General features: G+C 39.5%; 1 protein-coding gene across 1 annotated transcript in view; it reads left to right on the top strand.

Moving 5' to 3' along the window:
- The first annotated feature begins 5,963 nt into the window (after nt 1-5,963).
- The window catches only part of JPH1 (junctophilin 1), a 71,146-nt gene continuing 64,826 nt past the window's right edge, over nt 5,964-12,283 (top strand). Inside the window, exon 1 of the mRNA XM_010130998.1 lies at nt 5,964-6,715. Within this exon, the coding sequence (XP_010129300.1) occupies nt 5,988-6,715 (728 nt within the window). The 5' untranslated portion in view covers nt 5,964-5,987. The remainder of the gene's footprint in view (nt 6,716-12,283) is intronic.

Here is a 12,283-nt window from a genome sequence, read left to right as displayed (position 1 = left end):
CTCCCGCCCGCGATAACGATAGCATGTTTCGGAGAGAGCGGGCAGGCGAGCTCGCCGACTCGCTCCCTGTGCACCGTTCTCCGGGTGAAGTAGCAAGAACTGAATAAGCGAGCCCTTGCGCCTTGTTACTTTGCTAGCAGGAGCAGGTTTATAAACGCAGGACGCCTGGCTTGCAAAGAGGACACAGAAGTTAATGAACTGGGTACACAGCTTGGATAAAATCAGTGATGCTTGGGTCCACCCTTATATTTTTTTAAAATATGGTAGACTTCTGAACACAAGGCTTTTACGTACAAGCCACGTTGTGATATTACCCAGGCCTGCCTCGCCCTCATCCTTCATCTCAAAAAAGCAAATGTTCCTAGGGCTGAGCTCCAGGTCACTGTGTGGAGAGGGCTGGGCAGCCTGTCCGCCCGTCTGAGTTAGGAGCAGTCAAGGTTCATTAATGTTATTAAGGACTGGAACTTATTTGAATGGTCTGTTACCGTTACTGCTCCTCTGTCGTTTCATGCTCAGCATGACAGGTAAGGCTGATACTTCTTTAGTTCACCCTTTGCTGCTGTAATGTCATTGGCATCAGTGGAGGTGTCACCTGCAACTTTGGCACACTTTCTGTTCGTCTTGGATTGTCGCAGGGGAAGAGCTGGTGTCAGCTTTAGGTCTGGAGAGTTGTTGGATTTCTTTTTTTTTTACAGAAATGCTGCTCGCTTCACCTTTTTGCATCATACTTAGGTAACATGCAAGGAATAGAGTATACCAAAATCAGAGGTAATGTTCATGTGACACGTCTAAAGGTCTAACCCCTGTATCAGATGTCTTGATTGATGCAGTTGCTGGTTTCTTCAAGGAATTTTGGTAAGAGACTTGTGGTGAAACTTTAAGAATCATGTCAGATAGTAGGTATTTTTTGTGTTAAGCAAAGACCTTTACAGTTGGGGTCTTTTTTTTTCCCCCCTCCCTTTCTGAAATACGAGCTGTAGTGAGTTGGGTAAAATTCATTTCCTTCAGAAAATGAAAGGTACTATCGTTTTTGTACCTTGAACTCTTGTAATCCCCTTGTTTATACATACTTGTAGCTGTCTGAAAATTGTTTCCTGGTGTGGAAAGTTCTGATGCTCAAAGTCAGCTGAAGTAAGTGTTTGCTGATTAAAAATAAAAGAAAAAAAAAGACAATCATGAAAGAGATCAGCTTTTAATTTCATTTTCACCATGCAATAGATTTCTGAAGTTTTATTGTATTTGTTTTGGCTAGTGAATTATAAGCTGAAGATAGCTGAATTTGCAAATTTGCAGTGGTCCTTTTTCTTTCTGAAACAGTAAATTGTTATTTCAGTAAATTTTCTAGGAGTGATTTTGTCAAACTAAAGTTCCCTTTATCTTTAGGATTCTTGTGGAATTTTAAAAATCTGAATAGAATACTGATAATTGGAGGTAAATTCTCTAATTTTTATACTTAGGCCGAACAGGAAATCCTTTGTCTGAAGCAGCGCATGAACTCTGCAGCTTACAGTGTAAGGCTTTTAGACGTGTTAACTACAATCTGTGGCCACGGCCCCACGTGTTTCAGTTCGCATGAACAGAGGGCGTGAAGCCCCATTGATTGTCACAAAAGCAGTCATGAATGAAGCAAAGCAGTACGTCATAGATGTTTGCAGATGTGTTTTTGTTTTCATGCTCTGGGAGCAAGGGCCGTATTTGTACACCAGAAGAATATCTGGAACATTTTTACAAGGAAAGCAGATTTATATATGTGTCTTTAATATACTGTGAAATATTTGTAGGAAAAGACTTCCTTTATTATGACCTGAGAATACTGGCATAGGGAAATAACTCTAAACTATGCCAATTGCCAGTTTGTTTTCAAACTCACTGAAATCTGGGCCTTGCTGCTAATGAGTTTTCTTTTCTTTTTTTTTTTTTTCCCCTCAATATGTTGTTTTAAAATGCATTGGTGGTATTAGGAGATGTTGTTGAGAGAGGGAAAAGGAACACAAGCATTTCCAGAGTTCCCTAGTGTTTATGCACTCAGCACTTTGCCCGACGTGAGTCAAGGTGTCTTTAAATGCTTCATATTGTTGCTCAGTCCAGTCTCCAAGGAAGGTGCCGTGAATTATAAACCATGTTGCTTCATTCGTTGCATGTGCTTATGCTGGGCCTTCAAGTGGCCTGTCAGGTTGTTCCCTGCGGCGATCCGGACTTCTGTGCCTCCTTTAAACTCCTTAGATTTTGTTGACTCTATGTGAATCTTTGAGCCTACCTGAGCATTTTTTACAGGCGGGCTGAGGGCTAATTTGAAACTTCAGTATGCATAAATTAGTGGTGCCTGATCCTACCAGCAATAGCACATCGCATCTTGCCGTGAGTTTGTGCACTGTGGTTCTGCAGAGGTCAGCCCCATGGCAAATAAATCCTTAAGCAGAGATTATGAGTAGTGCGTGTGTTCATTCATCCCGAAGTAAGCCTTCTTTGTAGATGTGTGCCTATCTAACATTTGAGTCTGTGAAGCATGCAAAACTCTCCGTGTAACAACAGATTTGTTAAACCACAGAAGGTGTGAGTGAAGGATGAGAGCAGGTGGAGTAGTCACTAGGTCTGTGGCCTCTCAGCTTTTTAATACAGCCTTGTTTAAAATTTTTAGCTGCAAGTAGGCAATGACATTTACAGCTGTAAGATATACCATGGGTTTTTTGGAACGGGTGGCACGATGTAGCTCTAAGGAGACAGGTTATGAAAGTATACTTTACAGCAGCTTGCCAACAAAAACAGAAGGAAGAAACCAAACTTCCTACTAGTTCTCAGGCTCAGAATACAAACACCTTTTCAGGGGAAGCTGTGGTTGGATGGTCAGTGGAAGTTGTGGCTGAATGTTTCCTCAGTTACAAAGGATACCAAGCCTAGCTTTTGGAGAATAAAGCTGAACAATGTTACTGTTTTATGGTCAAATAAGATTTTAAATTAGCTTGGTAATAACGGTGGTAATTAAAATTTTAACAGTTCCTTACTGGAACTTCTTTGAACAGTCGATTGTAGTGTAGGATGAAACAGGAAAAAGTGTCCTTGTTGATATTATCATTCATATTTATATCTATACAGAGAGATACATAAATACTGGATATGTTTCTATCTTCATATATAGGAAAAAACTTTTTTCATCATGCCTTGTTATCGTATGCTGTAATATCTAATTATATTACAATATTAACATAGCTTACTCATGTAAAGTTTTTAAATTTTTTTTCTGTTGAAGAAGATGATACAGTTATAGTCTGATATTATCAATCACATTACCTTACAAGTCTCTTATATCTGCATTCTGGACACCGTCCTTCATATGCCATTAAAGTGTATGTTGAAAAACGTCAAGGAAAAATTAATAGCTTTCTAGCACTAGTATCAGAAACCTTTCCCTTAGAGGATTTGTAATGGCAGAAGAGGTAGTTATTACCTGCAAGACTGCACAGAATGCCAACTAAATGTCTTCGGTACTTCCTGAGGACCGATTCAGTATGAATCTTCCATTTTCTCATTGATTGTTTTCCTTCAGAAACTGGCATTGGTTTTATTTCCCAAGTAAAAAGAAAAAATGGACAACTAAATAACACATCAGTTGTCCTTGTTTTAATGCCCTTGTGGGCAACAGTGACCACTTCTGCCTCTTTTACCAAGTAGAAAATACAAGTCCTAAATGAATTAAGTATTTCTGAGCATGCCATGTTTATTAATTAAAACAAAATCATTTGTAGTCTTAGAAAATTTCATACCGAAATAAGTTGATTCTACTTCAAGACTGACACTCAAATAGCAACAGTGAGAGCCATAACTGTGAGTTGCTGGTCTAATGTAATATTGTGGTATAATCAAAATTAGAATTAGATTTATTATTTTTAAATTAAATTAACTGGTGCAGGATGGTAGACAGATTGTTGTATGTAGCAGTAAACACATGTAGCCAGTTTCTTAGCTCCAGCATATCATTAGTGATACTAAGGGGTTCCCAGATGCAATTATGGACAAATTGTAGTCATTGTGCTCATAAATTATTACTATATTTCTAGAAAATGTCTGTTTAATAAAGAAAAAAACTACAGTGTGACTGTATTTTTGCAGTATTTACAGAATACGGCATACCGATGCTTTGTGCTCATGTTTCTATTTGTTCTTCTCCATATGGCGAGTTTTTTAAAATAATCATGTTTCTAGATTCAGCACCCTTACAACAAGTGCAGCAGTAGGTATCCAGGATACAGAGAATGAGAAAGAAACTAAGAAAATTGGTTGGTTGTGTCAGCAGCCATCTGTTAAAACAAAAACCTTCCACTTGGCAGAATTGTCTACCGACACAAAATAGTTATGTTGTGGAACTGATCTAGTATTATATAATAAAGAAAACAGACTTGGTAAATTTAATTGCTTGTTAACATTGAAATGTAAGTTAGCAGAAGAGGTAATACAGTAAAGCAGTAATTAATAGATAATTGACATATACACAACCAGAATAGTATGCTGTACAAAGGAGATCAGATCTCAAGCGAATGAAGCTTTGAGTTACATCTAAAACTGAAGGTACTTCACAAATATTTTCACAAAAATTTAGTCATTCACTGAATTTGACATTTGATATTTAGTTCTCTGAAGAGTGGTTTTTAATAGGTGCTACAGTTAAAGCGGATGAAAATCAAAGAAAGGTATTTTAGAGATTGCTTATTCATCCTTCTGTAAGAATATTCAGACTCAAAATAGCTTTAAAAAAAAAAAACAGTGCTAGGTGGGCGAGAGACTTCATTTCGAAGAGCTTAAAGCAGTTTAATGGGAATTAGAGCGAAATGATCTTAGAAAGCAAATTAACTTGTATTTGCAAGTTTTGGGGGTTCAGGTACCTTCCTTTGCAATATATGCTACGAATGGCTTTCAGAGACCAGACACTGGAGTATGTATCTCATCAAAATGAAAACGTGTTTTGAGAGTACAAGAGAAAAACTGTCTGCAGGAATAATTTGAGAATGCTGGGTTTTGGCTCAGACGGAGCTTTGCATGGGTATCCATGACTTCTCATATCAAACACCATGTTGCTCTTCCTTATAATGCTGTTTTAAAAAATTACAAGAATAGTTACGATTGCAGCAATGAAATGTGTTTATGACAGAATGGTGTGCAATATATGTTTATTACAGTTTTGTCTTTCTTGTGTACTGCAGAACAAACGGAGGGCAAAAAAAGTGCTAAAAGAGTCATGTTTCTGATCTTACTGTCATTATATAATGCCGAATACAGTGCCATGTTCATGATCCTTGGGATACCAAAAAGTATTGACATCAAGAGTTCCTAGACAGTAAGATATACCAAGGTTTTGTTCTTCCATCCAAGTACATGTAAAAGCAGTATAATACTTAATTTGCAATAGAAATTTATAACAGGACTCATCTGAAGACAAGACAGTTAAGTGGGTTGTCAAGTTTGTCCTGACAAAAAGAGACCTGTAGCCACCTTAAACCTAGGATAACAGGATGTTTACTGCTCCTACTTGCTCTTTCTGTGAGCAGCTGGAGGAAGGAGCTATGTGTGTCCTGTTCCTCCCTTCCCTTCATCCCTGGGTCCCTTTCCAGCTGACCTCATATAACGTGGGTCTGCTTCTGCTGACCACCTCCTCACCACCTTAAAGTGCTGAGGGAGTCAACAAGCCACTCTTGAAATTTTTTCCCTGGACAGATCCTTTCAAAAAATGCTTATGATTATAGCAGCTGTGTCTTAGTTGCCAAAATAAGTTACTTCAGCTGGGAAAGTGAAGGATTTGTTAAACAGAAAAATAATTCCTAATTAAAACAAGTAACGAAAGTCTTTTATGTGCAGTGATTTTTCTGTATTTCTTCTTATCAAAACCAGAGCTGACAACATAGCAGAAGAGGAGTGCTAAGTCTCCTACAGTTTCCTAAATTTAATTTCTCCTTATTATTTTAAAAGGTACGTACCAGGGGCAATGGACAGGAGGGATGCGACATGGGTATGGTGTACGTCAGAGTGTACCCTATGGCATGGCAACTGTGATCCGTTCACCCCTCCGAACATCCCTAGCTTCACTTCGGAGTGAGCAGAGCAACGGCACTGTTCTGCATGACGTCACTTCAGACAGTCCAGCTGGAACAAGGGGAGGTTTTGTGCTCAATTTTCACAGTGATCCAGAATCCATGGGCATTAAGAAGAAAGGAGGCTTATTCAGAAGAGGATCCCTTCTTGGTAGTATAAAACTTAGAAAATCTGAATCTAGGTCATCGATATCTAGCAAACGGAGCTCTGTCAGGAGTGATGCTGCTATGAGCAGAATTAGTTCTAGTGATGCCAACTCTACAATCAGTTTTGGGGACGGTGACTGTGATTACTGCCCTGTGGAAGACCATGTTGATGCCACCACTACAGAAACCTATATGGGCGAATGGAAGAATGACAAGCGCAGTGGTTTTGGTATTAGTGAGCGTTCAAATGGCATGAAATACGAAGGAGAATGGCTGAATAACAGGAGGCATGGGTATGGGTGTACCATGTTTCCAGATGGCACTAAAGAAGAGGGAAAGTACAAAAATAATGTTTTGGTCCGTGGAATAAGAAAGCAACTAATACCAATCCGAAACACAAAAACTAGAGAAAAGGTGGATAGAGCAATAGAGGGTGCACAGCGAGCAGCTGCCATGGCAAGAACCAAAGTGGAAATTGCAACTTCAAGGTATGTTATTGCAAAATATAATTGTTCATCACTGAATTACCAGAAACAAAAACATGTTACAATATGTGAGCTCTTATTGACAAAACACTTAGACGTGCAAGATGTAGTAGATGATGTCCTTAGAGCTCACCTTTCAGTTTCACATGTGTAACTCTATTGACTTTAGTGGCATTACATGTATGAAACTCAGAATTTCAACTCATTTGAAGATGTTTGTGTATGTTTCATAGGATACTGTGAAAATAAGTTTCTGTTCTCATACCTTGCTGCTTTCACTCAAGAGCTATTGCATTGTACCTTCAAACCTGTTTGGAAACATGGAGAATGATTTGGGGGATGTGAGGTGAAGATTCCCATAAGCATGCTCCAGTTACACTTACTGTGTTGCTGATTTTTTTGGGTAGCATCTAAGACTCACTGAAGTTGCCTGTTTGACATTGAACATCTTAACATGGATCCGTTTATCTGAGAGACAGTGGTATGAATAGTGTAAAAATAATGGTCAAGACTCTTCTGCTGAGAGATGGTGATTTGGTGGCCAGGGCAGTATCTGCTGAAAGAATTCTTTATGAGGACTCTTTTGTTTTGGAGCGTGCTTTTCCTGCAGACTGAATTCATCTGGATCATAGGACCACCACTTCAGATAGTGGTGGTTATCTTTTTCCCACCCCCATCTGGTGTTTGAGGTGGGAGAAGTGTACAGGTAGTATAGTAGTCTGTAAAAAATGTCATTTTCACTTGGAGTTCGTAACCAACAAGCAAGCAAAGTTGTCTGAAATAGAGCTGTTACAAATTAAATTGGCATATTCAATTTTAACAAGTTTTACTATTAAATCTGAGATCTCATTAAAAGATGTTTAATTTTTTATGCCTTCCACTAATTTTCTGTGGCACTTTCTTTGTTGTTGCTTTTAGTTTGTTTCCTCAGGCACACTTTTCTTGAAATATGCTGCAGACAAAAAAAAAAGCCCAGAAATATGCCCAAAAGAAAATCTTCGTGCTATTTTAGAAAGAGGATGTCACGTTACACTTAGAGCTGAACAACTAATTCCTGATTTAGTGTCGTCAGTTTTGTGTGCTCAGTGACTATCCTTTTCTGACAGTCGTAAAGAATACAGAAAAGACCAAAAACTGCATTAAGTGGGAAATCTTGAATACATGGATGGCTCATAGGGAAAAGTAGTTGAGACACAAGCATGAAGATACCAGCATACTGTTGAAGAACCTCTATGAGCACTTGTCACTTAAGTAACTAGAGGGTAGCATGTACTCAGTTACTATAAATGTATATAAGGCATTATATGACAGCAAACGGTATTAGCAAAACCAATCAGTAATAGCTAAATTGAAGAAATTACTGGATCCCATTATGTTCTGTCAGTACATAGTAAGCCCTGGTTCCGAAAAAGCTGAGGTGATGTGATGTGTGCGTAGGGGGAGTCTCCGCTTGGAGTCCATCTAAAGCTATTAAGAAGCTGTAAATCTGAGACCATGAGTTATAAGGCACAGTGTCTCCACTTGCTCTTTAGAAAAGGATATGTCTCTTATGTGTTCTGTTTGCTGTTCCTTCCCTTCAAATTTAGGTGAAGGACAGAGTTCAAATTGCTTCTTTCGGAACATTCCATGAAACCAATGTGTATTTCTTGAAAAAATGGTTGGAAAGTATGACAGCAGAAGGTACCAGTGATATTGCAGCTGAGGCCATGGGCAATTCCTTTGATTTTTCAGCTGAGAATCTCTCTGAAGCAGTCCCATGACTACCAGCATGGATAGCAAGACTGCACATTCGGGTTTCTTCTCTTTTAGTGGCCTTTGCACTAACTGTGCTGGCACTGCAAGAGACCTGACACCTAGTCAGGCAACAACAGGAATCAAGATTACATTAACTTCACTTGTGAGTATATGTTGGACTTGCGTGGTAAGGGTGACGCTTTCATCTCTCAAGTTTTCAGAACTGCCTTTAGGATCAACCAGAGGAGCAAGGCCATGGCAGCGTGTAAACTAAGGGACTGTCATGTGGTAGAATCTTTAGTGCTGACCGTTAAGGAGCCAGATCATCAGAGATTCTAGAAGAGCGCTGAAGGAAAAGCTTCCACTTCAAACAGTTGCTTAGTTCTAGGCTGACTGGACTGGTATGGTTTCAGGATGGAAGAACTTGCTTCTGGCCCATTGAAACTTGAGGACAAGTATTAGTTTGTGATTGCTTTTTTACTAAGCCGATACATTAATGATCTGTTAATCCCCCAGAGAGCAGCATTCCCAAAATGTCTTAGGTGAATGTGAGGATGTGGGTCTTCTCCAGTTCCTAAAACCACTGCTACATGAAAAAGTGCAGGAGGAGTGCCTTTTTTCATTTCTCCAGTGTCTAATACAAAGGTGGTTCTGCCCGTGTGGCATAATCTAACCGCTCTGGCCTGTCAAACCTTCTGTGTTTCAGACTTGGCATCTGTCATCAGTAATGTGTGTTTACTGTAGATTTTCATTCCATTAGTGGAAGAACTCTCTCAGTAGTTCTTTTCTCACCCCAAAAAACATTGAATGTCCAGGTTTGCATTCCAAAGAGATAGAAAACCTGACTCTGAGCCAGATACCTTCCTTTTCAGTGCAGATTTGAGTTGTATGCTGTTATTCCTGTATTGTTTATTCCCAAAATGTTTGCTCAGCCAAATGAAACCAGAACATACTCCTGTTCATGGCTCCCTGCTGATCTTGACAGGTTTCGCTGGTAGTTTGACCTGCAACAGATGTCCACGCAGTCGTCAACAAGACCAACCACTGTTTTGCTTAATATTTCTGATGTCTTTTCATGTCTAAAGTCCTCCTTAATAATCTGCTAACTTCTAAAATATTAAAAGATTTGTGGTTTGTTTTTTTTAAAGAGTTATTATAGGCAGTAATTAGGTCAAATTCATCTTTAACCCATTTGTGCTAAAAGCAGTCAGGTTTACTCAATGTGCCTTTTTTGGTTCTTGGCATCTAAAAGGAAAACCTGTCTTCTAGAAAATTCTAATAAATTGCTTCCTATGTTATTTCAAGCACATGTGAAATGCTTCAAGTGACGCTAGATGTACCTTTGGAAGAACCCTTTGGAAGACGTTATAAAGCTCCAAATGTCCACTCAACCAAGAGTCAAATAGAAACTTGTTTTGAGGATATCAAGTAATTCTCGTAGGGATGTTGAATTTCCTTTTCATTACTGTCATGGGATGTCAGAAATTATATTTGTTTACATATGACCCTTCTTATATCAGATTCTTTCCAGAAAAGTCAGTGTTACGGGTTCAGAATTGAGCTCTTGGAGCCAGGCCTTTTTATTCTCCCTTCAGTTTTTTTCTAGTTTTCAGATGTTCAACTAGAAATTCTCCTTTAAGTGTTCACTTTCCAAGGAAAAAGAATTTGCAGGAACATAGAGGGAGAGTACAGTATGAAAGTACAGTAACAGTGAGAAATATGAATCAGAAGATGGTGTGTGGGGGGAAGGGAGAAAGAAATCAAAAGAAAAAATTTTCCTTGTTGGTATTTTCCTTATACTCCAATTATCTTTTAGGTCATGAAACAATCAGGTTGAAGAATTGTATCTTCCTTTTAACTTGCCTTCCCACAGAAGCTAAATAGTTTAAATTACTCCAAAATGGTGAGTGAGTTTTAAGTAAGGTGTACTGTCATAATATGCTGTGAGAACTTTTGACCACCTTAAAAGCAATATTGTAAAGGGTTTTCATTACATGAGCACCTGAGGTCTGGTGAGGGATAATGGTGCCTTTGTGTTAGACACTGAACAGACAAATTACCCTGTCTAGAGACTTTGCAGTCTGGGAAAGCGGCAGTGCCCAAAACCTGGGAAGAACTGGCAAAAGACTGTGCAAGGACCCAAGATCAAGATAACAGTAAAATTAATATCTTGCAACTAGTAACGTAGAGCAGTTCCCCCTGGTTAATCAGCTGTCTGTGCTCAGAGCAGTGACTAGCAAGCTTCGCTAGTCAGGAAGACCTAAGGGGAGCACCGACAGGGGATTAACTGGTGTCTTTTCTGCAATGATTTCTTTTTTAGACAGCTCTAGGTATCTTTTTTAGACAGCTAGATGTTATTTTTAACATGTTTGTGTCCAAGTACAGATGCTATGGCTTAGTTTCAGCTTTTATTTTTTTAATAGAAGCTGCCGAAGCTCTGTTTGTGATCCTGTCGTGAGCAGCGTGCTTTGCTCCGCGCATACCCTTGCCTTGGTGGAGGGGCCACAGCGGGACTGACATGGTAGCGGAGACCCAGTGTAACAATTTTGATTTCATTTGACTGAGCCTGCTGCCGCAGCCTGGTCATTACTGGGTTGCTGCTGTCCCTCACTGTCAGAGTTGCCTCCTGGAGCCAGTAGCTGGTTTGTGTAGTGTTCGACATGAGGATGATTTAGAGAGCTCTGACTTACCCTGTGCCCCAGCTCGGGCCTGAGCCTGGGCCTGGACGTGGGCGCTTAGCATTGGTGTCAAGTCACAGGGCAGCACCTGCCTCTGAACGGCGTGGCTCAGTTACCTGTCCAGAGCACTCGTGCACAGTGCAGAGGTTATGTAAGAAACCAGTGCTTGTATTTCTCATAACCGGAACTCAGAGTAAGTTTCAGTGTGCGTGCTGCATGTGGTGGCTTTACGTGTGTGGAGCTGTCAGGCAGGAGTACGGAACGGTTTCGTAGCCAGTGCCTTTGTCGCGATCGTTGCGTGGTGTGACCAGTGCTCTGAGCTTGACCTGAACAAACAGATTTCTGGGGAGAGCTGGAATTACATGCATGTGGTAGTATAGTTTGTGTCCACACTAGATGGCAGCTGCCAATCATTCCAAACGGCCCTGAATTATGTGCGCCACACACAACTTTCCGTGATGGATTTAGCTGACTCTTACCAATCTCACTTTACTCGAACTAAATTGGACACTTGCAAGACTAGTGCCTCACACGTCTTTGAGATGCTTTACTTATTATAGCTGAAATACGAACATTGTGTTTAGGAATAGGATCCAAGAAATACCAAAGGTATTTATATATGACTGCTTGCTTATGAAGTGCTGCCTGGGGTTCAAAACAAAACCGGTTTTAATAATTTTACTACATAATCTGTTTGAAGATAACAAATAAAATGCTGTGGTAAAACTTCTAAGTCTTGAGGTGCTATGCATAGTAATTTTTAGGTTAATTCTGCACTCTTTAGAGGAAAACATGTTCTATGAATCCTCTAGGAGCTATACCACTAACTTCAGTGGGGCATGTTTTCTCTCAGAGTTCACAAACAACTTGTTGGCAAAAGAATATAGTCTTAGTCCCTTGATCTGTTATTTGCTAGGGAACTAATAATATATCTGTTTGAAATAGGCAAATTGTATAAACATCACTGTGCAGATTTCTTTTCTGAGTAATTAATTAAGTAAGATTACATGGCTGAAAATATGCAAAATTACTTCTGTACTACCCTTAGATGGAAATCTAAGAAAGCATTGAGTATTTAACTATTTGGTCAAATTATCCTAATTCGAATACTTCTACCTACAGCTGTAAGGCTGAATAGGGATATATTTTAAAATAAATA

Source organism: Buceros rhinoceros, unplaced genomic scaffold, assembly GCF_000710305.1.
Source record: "Buceros rhinoceros silvestris isolate BGI_N320 unplaced genomic scaffold, ASM71030v1 scaffold5732, whole genome shotgun sequence".
Classification (NCBI taxonomy): domain Eukaryota; kingdom Metazoa; phylum Chordata; class Aves; order Bucerotiformes; family Bucerotidae; genus Buceros; species Buceros rhinoceros.
The sequence above is the reverse complement of the archived record's forward strand: the minus strand, read 5'-3'. Positions and strand labels throughout refer to the sequence as shown.